Raw genomic sequence first — 14,566 nt, forward strand, 5'->3', positions numbered from 1 at the left:
CCTGACCCACCAAGGCTTAGGCTTTGGTGGATATGCGAGAAGCAGAATTTCAGAATTCCAAGTGTCTGCAAACAGGCTCAAACGGCTAGATGTGATCCTCTGCCAATTTTAAATACCTCGTGGGGATTATGGGACCACAGCATGAACTTCAGAATGACAACTTTGGAATTTTATGTAAATCCCATTTTGGGTCTAGTCCCTTGAGACTTTTACAATCCCCTGGGTGCTTTTGAAAATCTCAACAATTCAGGCATCTAAAAACCTATGAAATCTGACTACTAGGACTTACGCATGCTCTGCAGGATCTTGGATATCCATCAAGTGATGCACAGAATGTCATACGCATTCAATACGATGTGATGACACAAGCATAGGAAACAGGCGCAATATGAAACTGATCATGTTGACAATAGATTATTCAAAAGACAAACATTTTAGTAGTACAGCATGAACACACCACTAGAGGCCACCAGGTTCCTACTTTCACTGAGCAGCATCTAGCAATTTGGAAAATAAATGCACTTCTCTTCTCCCACACAGCTTACTGTGTCAATACTTAACTTTTAATTGAGAAAAGGTTACAGTAAATTAAGCTTCCAAGACAACTCTTTGTTGCCAAATCTCCTATTTCATATGCCTACCTGGTGTCTTATTTACAGTCCAGTTAGTGGAAACACATGACAAGTATCTCATTTTTAAGTCTCTATTCCTACTGAAGAAACTGAAATGTTTTGTTTCTACATTTTTTTCTCTTCTGCTAAATCACAGAAGGGCTAAAAAGTCTGTGTAACAACAAGATCTGGTTTAAAGCTCCGTAACACATAAGCGAAGTTGAATGAAATATTCATTTCCTTTGAATTCTATATTGTCAGTTATTTTCCAGACAGCTTCTCACTTCCCTCTCTATCCCTTTCTGTACACAGCAGAAAGGAACAGTCCACTGGCACTAACTGCTTTTCTCACCTTTTTCCCTAAAGACAAGGAAACAAGGGCTACATTCTTCTCCTTCCAAAGGAAGGAACTGGGGGTTGGTACATTGATTTCCATTTTTTTCTGGTTTGTTTTTAGTCTTCACTTTTGACAAGTGATACCTGACTCTTATTTAATGCAGCCAAGAAGTAGGGATGCAAAAGGGAAAAGAAGTCAAATAAAATACTGTTCCTGGCTTTGTTTTCTTTCTGAAGAAAAAGTTCTAAATGATTGCTCAGATACAATGGTCCTCCTGAATTTAAAGTGTACGTAGGATTACAAATAAAAATTTTAAAAATAACAATTTTTCATGGTTTCCATGGAAGGTTTTACTTGTTTTAAACGGCAGTTCTGTTCTGGGAAGGGAATCTGTACGACTTCACAAGCCTCCAGGTGTCAGGGGCACATCAGCAGATGTGCTCAGCTTACATATGAACGTACTTCTTTTTTCCTGACAGTTCAGCCTACAAATTCAGACTTGTATCTGAGAGCCAAACTGAATTCTTTTCCTCTCAGACATCAAAAGCAGTAATAAAGATTTGGCAACAAATACTGTCCCCAGGAACATGTGGACATGTCCTCACTGTCTCTTGCTTAGTTGCTCAGAGGCAACTACTAGAGAGCAGTTCACTAAAATATTCTGTTGATGATCTACACAAAGAAATAGAATCCATCTCCCAGTTCAGTGGGTTAAATTGGTTGCATAAACACCAGATGTGGGCTCAGGCAGCAAAATCAATCTTTTGCTTTTATTTCCTTAATAGCATTAAACCATTAAATTTATTTCCTTAATAGCATTAAAGGTAAGTGTCGAAAAAAAGCCCTAAATGTTAGACATTGTTTCAAACACGATAAACTACCACAATTCATTTTAGGATCTCAGTTTTATTTCTTTGAAATGTAGGTACACTTCAGACTAAAAATTAGATCTGTTTCGGAGTAGAATTGTACAATTACTTATTTAGTTTAAGGTCTGTCGGACCCTTCAGGAGGACTTAAAACGCTGTGCAGCAGAGTTGCGGCAGGCCTAGGAGCTAGGAGCTGGGCTATCTCAAGAGAAGCCTCCAGGATGTAAAGGTGTTCCGCAGCTTCCAAACAGCAGAAGGCCACTTTGAGAGGCAGCATTACCTGCTCCCTGTCCAAATCTTTAAACTCTGTCTTGAGTATCTGACGCACCAAATTTGAACGGGTGCCAGCCTCCAGCCCAGTGAACAATGCTTACAGTTTGTGGGATGGACAGCTAAATATCACCACACTCTCTCACAGATTTTCACTGCTAGAGATCGTTCCCATTCAGGAAGAATTACCCTTCTCAGATCTTTTGCTGATCTTTAAGTATCGCTTAAATCCTCTCTTGTGCAAATCACAGAAAATTTATGTAGTGAGAGAAACAAGAATACTTACTGAGTCTGCCCACTGTCCCGGTAATTCATTCTCTCCAGCATAGGGCATCCAGGCTTGATTCCTATATGCGGTGGGTGGCGTTGGGATAAAATAGCCTGTGAAGCCAGGTCGGTTTGCTGCTGGTATGGCAAACACTGCTGGTACTGTATTTCCTATTAAAAAAAAAAAAAGAGAGAGAGAGAGAGAGAGAGAGAAAGAGATTAGATAAAAATGAATAGGCAGTATTTTCAGTTATAAATTAGGAGATATTACTTATGAAGTAATTATGTCTTTTTTTTTTTTCTTTGGTGAGAATGTGGTCTCTGTTGACCTTTGGTTGGATGTAAGGCTCCCAGTATCTGACTAGAATATCTCAATAATGCTGGGAAAGACTGGAGAAGATGAGATTTGTAGTTGTCTATATAATCGTGCACAGCCCTTAGATAAAGATAGGAGGACTTACTCCTTAGGACTTAATCCTTGTAATGGCTGATCTCCACCAAAACTTTGAAAACTTTGAAAAAAAAAGGTGTTTTTTCCTCTTACGTTTGTTTCCTCGTTTTCAATTTTTAAGCTGTTGTTGACATGGGTTTCAAAGTACTACACCTTTCTTTTCAACAGCAGGCTACAGAGCATTCAGTTTACACAGTAAAACTATCTTAATGTCTCTAAACACAAAACCTATAAAACTGAGTGAATGATACATTTAAAAGGCTGTAATCTCAACAACCCCATCATAAAACTTCAATACTTCCATAAAAAATACCAAGGCTCTGCCTGCTCAATTCATTTCCCAGGAACAGCCTATGGCTGCCATGAATTATGCAGCTACAACTTAAATAAGTATTTCCAAGGAAACCTGGTGACATGAGATCTGTTTTTACCATGTCTTGATCAAGATATATGTGCAGGGATGTCCAGGAAGCCTTCTGTTGGAATTCCATTACCATACTCAAGGTTAGGTGGGAGAAAACAGCTTTCCTAACACAAGGTTCTGCCAAGTCTCTGGATATGGTTCTATCTGCTCTTTCAGGTACGGTTTAGTCCTCATAGAGATTCACAGGCCAATGTGGTTCTTTCTGCAATTACTCAGACTATCCACAGTATTTGCAAAGTTTAAAGTATGACTTGCTTGTCCAGTAAGACTTCATTCCTCTAGTGTCTATTTACACAGGGAGACGAACACCAGCATCTGTACCACTGCTACACTAAAGCCCTAAAAACCTCGTTCCTAAATCCTTGGAGGAGAGAGTTCTCCACCAGCTTCATCATGTAGCAAACAAAGCATGTGGACAGGATGTTTTGAACACTCAGTTATAATACATGGGCATGTATTTTACTTTTCAAATTCACAGAATTCACACAAATTCACAGAATATAGCAAAAATAATTTATGTCAGAGCAGAAGCCCCACAAGAACACAATAAAAGTACAACTTGAGCATTTTCATTTAGGAATGGGCATAGAGGAATGTTGCATAGATGGGCATTGGCTCTGCTCTACAGTCAATGGAGAGAAAATACATTTCCACTTCCTTCCAGCTGCATACCGTTTAAATATTGCAACTAATTGCCCTTGGTAGATATGACATTATTGCATAAGAGATGTTGAAAAAATAGCAGGACATGGGCATTCCCTTGAACTTCATACAGAGAATAATTAATAGAAATTAGCATTGCTTCCCGGCTGATTCAGTTTACAGCCGTGGCACATCCTCACCCCTGAGCACTGTGCAGGTTATGCTGCCTGCACTGACAGATGCTGGGAACTCTGCTTGGGCACATGCACAGAGATGGAACGACTTGAGCAGCAACGCTTATCCCCAAAGCAGGCTCCACAAAAACAGAGATCTCTAGGTTCTCAGTGAACTCCCAATGCAGCCCTGAGTCAAACAGCTGTGAATGCAAGCAGGGCTTGTAAAGAGGAGAAAAAAATATTTTGTAGCACAGGGCAGAACCCCATGGCATCTGTTTCAAAAATGACTTAAAAAAAAAAATGTGAAATGTCATCTAAAACTAATGGACTAAAAATATTTATCTTGCACTTTACACTTACACAGTGTTTTCCACTGTTTGGGACTAAGTCCTACCTTTCATTTTGACATTAGGTTGTAGGTGAAAAAGCACCATGTCAGGATGATGCTGGAGTCACTTTGCCTCAGAGAAGTAGTCACAGTGGAATTGTTCTGGACCAGTGGGATCTACAATGTACGCCTGAACAGCAGGTAGCCACAGGGTATCCCACAAGACCTCTATCCCAACCACTCCACCACTCCCTCAGTTTAGAAGGAGGTGGGCTAAGAAAAGAGGTGTGGGCAATCTTTGTTCCTACCAGGTCATAGACAGCACAAGGATTGCTATTTTAAATCAGTTAGCAAGGCTGGAAGTAAGTATTCTTCAGACATGTACAGAGAAGAAAGTGCTGCTCCTATAAATGACACAAAGCTTCTACACCAAAAAGCTCTTTTAATTTAACCACAGCAAAATGAACTACTATTCAAAGTGAACGCTCAAGTAGCTGAGATAATACGTTATCCCAATTCTTACTGCAAAATCATTATCTTAGAGTTGATGTCGATGGGCTACGTGAGAGCAACATTAGGTCATTTCATGCCAAATCGACACCTGCAGCAATGTTTTTTCATCTGCTGAAGCAATAAAAAATTATTTTCCAATCAGAACATTAGAAATCCTTGCTTGCTATAGTTGCAGGTTTCTTACAACTCTCTTCATCTTTCCCTGCATTACAGCCATTTATAGGATCTATCACATACGAACGTTTCCTCCAACTACCCCCCAGAATAATTCTGGCAAACTCCACAGCATACACAGAGGTCTTTTTGTCTCTTATGAAATGTAGTCACTCTTCCATGGTAGCACAGTATACTTATTTGTTACATACAGCAGTAAAACCTCCGCATCACTGGAAGTTATAAAAAGGTATATCACACAGAACATGTTACTGCAGTCATGACGGAAGAGTTCTTGGCAGTGTGGCATGTTCTACAGTTTGAATTACTTTAAAATGAAAGGGAGAGCATCTGCTCTTTTTAGACTAACACTGCAGAAGGTACAGCGATAAAAGTGAGAGTAGAATGGATCCTTCAAATCTACTGTATTTAATTAATTGACAACCGATTTGCATATCCACAGTATTATTCTCAGTAGAAAATGTTGAATACAACGCAGATAACTTTCTATTACTTCTAACAAAGATTAGAAAGAAATTCTTCTTGCAGATTAACAGAGCAATGTCTAACAAACCTGCCAATTACCAAACTGAAATGACAATGTACAATTTTTTTAATCTTTCAAGTCTTTTTCTATAGCTCATCAAGAAAACACATTTTGCCAGTGAGAAGCTATTTCCAGTATTTTCCCAGCCAAGTGTTATGCAGATACCATCAAAACAAAGTATCAGATTAATCTTCCGATTAAATCAATTAATTCAAAACCAAAATTCTTATCAAATTCGTATCAGGAACTCGTAAGACTTCTACAATGGAGAGACTTTGACCCAATACAAGTTCTGCACTTGAGCAGGAGCTATCTTCTCCAAAAAAGGAGGGCAGACTAGCTAACATATAACCTTTGACCAGGCAAAAGCACTGCTGCCTTTGCTTTGCGTGGATGGGGGCACATCACCTCAATTTACCCTTCCTCACTAGTCCACTCCTGTCACCACAGCGAGGGGTTAAGTTTCTCAGGAGGAAATAAGGAGTCATAAAAGACATCCCCCAGTTAGGCTGAAAAACATCAGTCACTTTTCTTTATGTCCATTTGCTTTTCCTCCCCTTCCTTACAAACCAAGCTGTGCTTAATGCCATTAAGCCTTCTCCTACGCAACACTACTACTTACAGCTTTTGAAGGTGATCTCCCAACTGTTCCCAGTCTCTGTGCTTTGGTTAGCCCTGAAGCATTCTCAAAGTACACAAACTGGACCTCTTTCAGATGAAAACAAACTGGAACAAATGCTCTAATGAGCATTCAGTCCATGGGTCACTTGAGACCTGTGCCAAGTGTGTGTATGGAAAAAGCAGAAATTCAGAAATGCAGACAGCATGGATGTCAGGCCCTCATTTATCAGCTGATTTGCTTTACAGAGCTGCTCCTGTTGGTCTGCTCTACTGCTAACGTGGATACAACCACTATGTTATAGTTGATCTCAGGAGGAAGAGAAAAGGCAGCTGATGCAAACTGCTACTGAGGGTTAACTGAATGGAGAGAATCCAGTGATTTCAAGCAGTATCAGCCAAGAGTTATCTTCTTTCAGTTTAATGAAGCGAGCTCAATGTTTAACAGAAAAACAGCTGCATTTCTTACTGTTCTCACCTTATTTTAACCTAGATCACCACATTTACTGGCAACAGCTTTTCTTCATGCAAAGCTGTAAAGGTTCAGACACATGACGATTGCTGGTGTTTTCAGGGGTCTGCCAGACAGCTGCCTCTTGCTGCTGAGCCCCGTCAAATACTGCAACTTCTGCTCTTGCCAACCAATACCCTCTATACCAGCTAGAAAATCCCCCCTAAAATTTCCACTGGATTTTGTGGTACAAATGAACTTTTTTACTACACCTTTAATTGATTAGTGAGCCAGCAGAATGCCATACTGGAAGACTATCTGGTACATTACTGCTGGGTCTTACCTTCAGAAATGACCATTTCCTGGTGCTTCTGCAAGATGGGTAGTATTTATAATGTAGCTGCTTCTGCATTTACAAAGGGATAATCTTTTCTATATCCCCTTCAGTTGTACCTTCTAAAATACCTAACACCTTTCTCCAAATAATCATCTCTATTTGCTATATCCCATATACTCATTTGTATGCAAAACAAATTGTGTGGTTCTCAACGATGCAAGTTGGGTCTGCAGGTCTATTTTTTCACCTGAGTGAAAAGCTGATTGATCAAGTGGGCCAACAGACATTGGAGCTCTTGAACCAGGTGCAAAAGATGCCTGATCATGATGCTGGGCCTGATCCACCCCACTGGACTCAGGTATTCTCACTTTGCTGCCAATATCTGATGTAGACCTGTGCATTAAAAGAGAGAAAAAAAAAAAAGAAACTTTTGACATCCTGACTAATAGGTGAGACCTGTAGCCATACATACATGCCTGTCAGACACAGCATGACAAGCCTGCTAGGGATAAGATATCTGATTATGTTCTGGCATAAGTTCAGAAAATGTCTGAGAATTTCTTAACCTGGCGCTACTTTGCTCAAGTGTGTTATCACAGTTGCATAGAGCCCTTGCTTACTGCATCAAACAAATGCCTGTGACACGCAACACAAACAAAGAAAAAGCTTTACTGTAGCTAATCAACACAATAGACAACCATAGACAGTGTTATATTACTACAGTGCATATGACAAGGTATCATACAGCAGGTGACTACTATGGTAAGTAGTGCAAACTGCATGTGAGAAGTACTAACATCCACTGAAAAGATGTGTCCCAGTTGCTTTAGAGCTAAAATGTAATGGATAAACAAGAGTGTGCCAGAAAACTATATCCATATCCTGAATATTTGGATGCAATTAGAATATCATTAGCAGACACTCAGAAAAAAAGTTTCCTTTGGTCTCAGTGCTCCACAGCAATTCTCAGCAGGCCTGTGGTGCCTTCAAATTGCAGTTGGCATCAGGCAGTGCACAACAGCACAATACTGAAGGCTAAATGAGCTCATCCACCACAGAAGTGCGAAAATTCCTTGAAATGCACTTTATCGAGTGCCTAAGTGTGAGGATATGCCAAAATGTATACACTGAGCTAAGGCAATCAGGTTTTTGCAAATATTTGGCTTTGGAAACACAGGTGTGAGATATCTGAAAGCTAGGCACAAATCTCTGGACCCAGGGTTCTGATAACTCATCTGTATCATGTTGCAAGTCCTCAGAATAGAGAAAAGTAGGGAGAGTAACAGTGTGAATTATCTACCCTACATTTGCTATATGATATGCCATTATGCATTGCGTGAGTTGAGGCAATGAGTGTTTTAAAAGAAATCAGAGCCGGGCTTTCCTAATTATGTTGAAACTGATTAGCTAGCAGAAGAGAAAATTCATTGTTATTTCTTTCCTCTTGACATTAAAGAGAAAATAAAAATAGCATGTTTCTCATTTCATGGGTGTTTCTTTAACTAGACGGCTCCTAAGTGCCGCTTCAGGGTTTGGCTCAGTTCTTTCTAAAACAGTGGGTTTTAGAGTTCACACCTGAAATAAACCAAAAGATAAATACCTCCTGAGAGAGGCAACAGCCACAGGACCGGTTCTGGGAGGGACAGGAGGAGGAGGAGATCCCATTACCATCTCAGGAAGCTGAGAAAATCTATAAGCCTGTAAAAGAGAGAGAAAGATCTTCTGAGACAAGAAGAGATATCATGCAAATTAAAAAGCAAAATAACCTCAGAAATCAAATACCTGCTTTGCATGCTGGCCAACAGGAAGCTAGTATTTTGTAGCACCACTAGAAATACCGATTCATTATAGAATTTACAATGCTTGGGTGATTTTAGGACGTTGAAGAAAACATGAACAAATGTGTTCACAGAGGCAAAACAAAGTCTAATTAAAGCAAAAACTTATTAAACGCTGTCTCTGTGACACTTGTAACCTTGCTGGCAAAGCAGATCTGTTAAGATTACGTGAGACTCAACAGCTGCTTTGGACCCACAGGTAAAAAATCTCAGTATTTTCAATTCCTCCAAAAGCAAAAGATTCAGAAAGCATCCTCAGAGCAGCATCTGGTGAAATGAAACTGCCTGTAAGCAATGAATATTTCAACATTTTTTTCCAGCCTTGAAGAGATGAAAAGAAAACTCTTCACAAAAACCCCAAGCTCTGTAACTTTCTAAAGCAATAATAATTCAAATTATGTTGAAAAAGAAGAGTAACTCAGAGGAGCACACAATCAGCCCACTAACTCACAAAACTGAGCATTTTGCCCATAGCTGTTCTGGGTTTCATCACTAATACATGTGAAGGTCAAGTAATTGTGTGCGTGAAAGCTGTGGCACACAACAAATGACCTTTAGGACAATGTCTCTTCTGAATTCTCGGTAATGCTATAGATTAGAGGTTATAATTTGGCAAAATATGCTTAAGGACAGAGGGATGATTTCAATCTCTCTAACATTTCACTGAGACTTTTCTCCTACACATTGTGCTTTATTTATTGTTGTTTGTGTTTTTATTGACAACACTTCAGAGAAATGCCCAGGATTAAATATAAGATCAGAGCGATAGCAAATAACAAATTCTGGGGAGGCTCTGCAGTATCAAGATATATGCATTTGGACTAAATCTGGAGTCTGAAGTCCGGCATTTTGACCCTCTAAAAGAGAGGCATCTGCTTTACCCAGAGAATCTCCCTCGGCAAACAGCAGAGAAAGCTAAAAACGTGTTAGCAGGAGATGAGTCACTCTCCATCTCCTGCCTGTTGAAAGAGCCTACAGGATTTACATGATTAGCTCTGACTTAACACCTACATCTAGGTTTGAATTTGGCAATATAAATCCCACACTAAATATCTAAAACCACTATCTAAAGTAATCATCTTTACAAATCACACTTTTAGACAGTGCTCCATTATCTTTTTTCTCAAATAGCTGCAAAACCGGGTTTGCACACAGGAAAGATAACGTATCAAATGCTGACTTCTGATGTCAGTGTATCTAAGGGAAAAACAATACAGGCCAAGCATCTTTCTCCCACCTCTCACCCCCACCTCTTTTAAAGCAGGGTAAGCTCCCTCAAAGGCAAGTCTTTGAAAATCATTTTTCCCTTTCATGCCACCTATGATGTCTCTCAATATTTATTTGCAGAATGCTACGCTGATATTTAAAGTATTTATTTCTTTAGGTGGAAAAATATGAAAATGCAGTGGTACATTTCCTACAGGTGTGGGAACTATTGATTTTTAATGAAAGAACTGTATAGAAAAAAAAATGCTGTTGCATCAAAGGAAACCTAATTTGTATTTCTCCTACTAGCACTGGACTTGAAATGGTCTGCAATACCTCTTCTGCATCTGAAAAGCTGGCGATGCTCTCCCAGACTGAACTGAACGCCTCCTTCTGGCTCCATAATCCTTTCATCCCACATCTTGCTCTCAGCATGCATTTGTACTGAGTATGAAATTATTTTTTCCCCTATTTTAAAGGTACAGGATATGTTTCAGAGTCGTTGGTGACTTCAGATACTACTGAGGATGACAGGGTTGAAGGAGAGATGCAGACTTGGGTTTTCTCTTGTGTATTAACGCATAGCTTTGAAATGTGGACATCAAAGGAGGCATTTTAAGGAATCAGAAAGAACGATTCACAAACTTCCTGCAACTTGCCCTGAAAGTTTTGGGGAAAAAAGTAAAGTAGGAAATCCAAGCATTTATTTTGCTGCTTACATAGGAGATGAACGATTTTGAACGAGTGGCACCATTTTGCTAATGGCAGGGCGGAGGGAATCCTGTTAAAGTGAAAAATCCTATTAAAAGATTTGATACACCTTACCAAGGCGCTGCCCGCTCTGGAGGACAGCAGTCAATCCTCCATTACGCAGAGCCTCCACAGAAACCAAAATGGTTACGAGAGGAAACTTTAAAATTTCTAGACTTTCTACAGTACGTTAGAGTATTAGCGTTTTTCTACTTGCAAAACAAATGGAGAGTAATGTTCAGATACTGTAAAGGCCACTCTGTTGGAAGCTTAGATGAGCCCTTACATACTAGATTGACATGACTGTAGGAAAAAAAAGTAACTTCACTGAAATTTGTACACTGTTGTACAGCCAATCTAGAAAACAAAACAAAACTAACAATTCAGCATGTGAGAAGATGCTGCTTTCAGAGAAAATTTGCCTAATTTTCTTCTGCAAAATGACTTTATCTTTTGAAGGTGGTGCATCACTTTTTCTGTTCACAAATATATAAATAAATAAAATAAAATTTACAAAGAGAAGCATTCTGAAAGGATTCTGAATGCTATTTTGTTCAAAACTGAGGACCTATGTAATATGGAGGCTATAATAATACTGGTAATGTTAATCACCTTTCAGATTTAGGACAGACTGCACAAGTACCAGACTGCAGAGCTCACACCACCCTTTCAGGAAGAAATATCAGTGAGGGAGCCTGTTTTTGCTAAAACACCAAATATTTAAAAAGCAAACCAGTGAAGATTTAAAATTAGTAACTGTGGTTTAGCAGGGAAACTTTGGGAAAGCCTCTGGGTCCAGGACATACAACACAACCTTGCAGAAGATGAAGTCCAGCCAAAAGGGGACACCTGCACCAGTTTTGATCAGTGTCTTGTACAAAAAACAGAAGTCTAAGGTATCACCTGTCAGGTTGCAGACAGGAGGAGTTTAATCAGCACACAACAACCAAAGTCTGAAGGAGAAACATTGCAGTTCACTTTAATGGTACATTTCACTGGCTGCAGTATCAAAGCCTTTTTACCACCTCCAATTTACAGATTTGTTTGTCTTGGGCTAAATTATTCAATGTTGCCTTCTAATTAAATGCCCATCTGCTTAAATCTCATCATAGGAATTAAAAGGGTAGTGTTTTTGTTTACTCACTGAATGATTTAAATAATTTGATTATTCAATTGCAATCCAGGAAAATTGCAAACATTGATTTCAGATGGATTTGATTTTGTTTTGCTAGCTGTACAGAGCTTTATATTTAGTTTATTAATTGTTACTAGAATTAGTTGAACTTTGATTAAACACTCACTTGACCTCTGTTAAACGCAGAGAAGCTGCGAGGACGCAGATTCATCACCAGCCACGCCGGCTGTAAGTCTGTCCACCTGTGCCTGCTATGCAATGCCAATTCTCCCCTCGGGATCAAATTGTGTTACTCTTACTTCTCTTTACGGAGCGCTAACAAAGAGAGATGGAAACTGCCCCAGCCCTGTAATAAAGAGGCTTTTTTTCCCAGGCCGTAGCTCTCTGCTCAACTCAGCTATGTGAATTTCCAAAGCAGTAATATGATCTGCCAAGGTACAGCGCTCGTGGTCTGACTCCTGTTGTACTCTCTATTCTATACATCCCGTCCTCCAGTCTTCAGTATACCAGCTGGATGACAAGCACCCAGCCAAATACTGCTCATCTGGTTTTCAGAGGCTCCAGCACAACACTGCAAGTTTGCATTTTACTAGCTTTTCTCTGCCAGGAGAAGAAGAGAGCCCCAGATGAAGGAGCTCTGTTATCACAGGTTCCCCAGGAGCAGTTGACAGACAGGCATTCCCGCACAGGAGCTACAGAGAATTCAGGTATTAATGCTGGCACATAAAAACAAAAACAAACAAAAAACATGTAAGGTCTCAAAAAAAAAAAAAAACAAGCATGGAATAAGAAGAAAGCTACACACTCAAGAGACATACACAGCTTCCTGGTGGTGGGACTAGCCAGGAGGTTCACTCCAAAAAAATCAAAGATCCCTAAGAGACCTGTAAAACCCAGCCCTGAAGAGTGGTTCTGGCCCCCTGAAAACATCTGACAAATACTTAGGAACAGATGGAAACACTGAGATGGAGATTATCACGCAGATTTTTGTTGTTTTGCCTCAACCTATTTATTATTTGTCCACTATAAAGGTAGAGAATGTCTACGTTACAAATTTTATACAGCACTTGTATCTACTATGAAACGTCTTTGCAATAATAACATGTAAGTGATGGCTCTGAGAAGGGTGCACTCAAATTACTGGGAAATTTCTGGGATCTTGTAAAAGTTTGGAGTCCAATGTATGGACTGTGAAGGCCCAGATCTTACAAGAGACTGATGGGCTGAAGACCTTTATATATATATTGTATCTAGGGACCTATAAGTAAAGCCAATGTCTGCATTTGTTCCATCTAAACAGGAAAATCCTCTTAAATCCAAATTTCAAATGACAATAGCATTACTAATGTTGACTTTTAATTGCAACTAATAACTGAATTTTAAAAAAGGCAAAAATAAATAATACCTTGTTTGTAGAGTAAACGTCCTCCCCTGTGGAACAAGCGTCCTGGTGCTCGCGTACCTCTCACCCTCAAGCCTGCCAGCAGCTCCTCACTCATCGCTCAGCTCACTGAGCTGGACACCTCCGCTACAGCCACCAAACACACTGCTGCATGGCCTGGCCCAATCCACTCCCGAGTGCTCCCCTTTTCAGCACCTCCAGAATTACCAAACAGAGGCATCCTGGGCATGCAAACGGGTGCTAAGATGTCAAGTGCAGCAATTCTTGCATATTTTTCCAGCACACAGGTCACTCTGCACAGACATCTCAACTGTTTTTTTTTTCAATTGCAATCCTCCCTTCCTCCCCATTTGAGCACAAATGGGTAAACAGATTAGTTAAAGTCAGCTTATATTTGGGAAACTCATCAGCAGAAAACTATGAATTAACAGCCTTTATCCAAGCTCCAGTAGCCTGTGACTATCCTAGCCCATGGCAATCAATTAAAATATAAGTGTCTTTGGGGAATTCTTTAGCATTATCTTGAAAACCCCAGAAAGAAAACCAAATGCTTACAGGTCCTAAAACATGCAGATGATTGAGTAATGAGTCTTGAAAAGAAAATAGTGAAGCATTCACCAAAAAAGTATGGCTATTACATTTTCTTAAATCTGTCACCATACGAGGTTTTTCAGTTCCTTTTAAAAAGACTTTCTCAAGTGTCAAAGTAATTTGACTAGCTATTAGCTATCTCTTAAGCTCCTAATCAAATTCAAACCATAAAATATGATTAGAAGCCATACATGAAGTTCTTCAGACCAATTTCAAAGAGCCAAAAATATCCTTTAGCATGGTTTAGACAGTACCAGCATGAACCTCGGATGGCAGTGCCATTGGCTTTCACTTATGTTTAAAATAGTTCAGAAGCAGCAACCGTTAATGTATTTTTTATTGTCATGGAAAGAATTCTTAGTAATAGTTGTTTTAAACTGAGGACACTTTTCTGCATTATTCTCTTATTCTAGCCAGTCAGGGACTCGTTCTTTCAAAACAATAAATTTATTTCTGACAAAAAAAAAAAAACCTTAAAGTGAACAACTTAAATTTAATAAGGCTTTTTTTCACACTGATATTGACAAATGGGCCATTTCTCATCTGAAAGCAATCATCCCTGGTTTAGATTTGTACCTGACATACGTGAAAAAAAAAGATTTTGTTAAGTTTCAGAATACAGTATCTGGGAATTCAAGAGTAGCTTGACC

At 39.4% G+C, this 14,566-nt stretch overlaps 1 protein-coding gene across 6 annotated transcripts in view; it reads right to left on the reverse strand.

The window, feature by feature from the left end:
• KIAA1549L (KIAA1549 like) overlaps positions 1-14,566 on the reverse strand; it is a 125,305-nt gene that overhangs the window by 6,596 nt on the left and 104,143 nt on the right. For all 6 annotated transcript variants that reach the window (XM_048046672.2, XM_066997512.1, XM_066997509.1 and 3 more), the window contains 3 exons: positions 8,595-8,692; positions 7,242-7,387; positions 2,374-2,525 (listed from right to left, as the gene is read on the reverse strand). In XM_048046672.2, the coding sequence (XP_047902629.2) occupies positions 2,374-2,525; positions 7,242-7,387; positions 8,595-8,692 (396 nt within the window). The remainder of the gene's footprint in view (positions 1-2,373; positions 2,526-7,241; positions 7,388-8,594; positions 8,693-14,566) is intronic.

Source organism: Anser cygnoides, chromosome 5 (genome assembly GCF_040182565.1).
Source record: "Anser cygnoides isolate HZ-2024a breed goose chromosome 5, Taihu_goose_T2T_genome, whole genome shotgun sequence".
In the NCBI taxonomy this organism is placed as follows: Eukaryota; Metazoa; Chordata; class Aves; order Anseriformes; family Anatidae; genus Anser; species Anser cygnoides.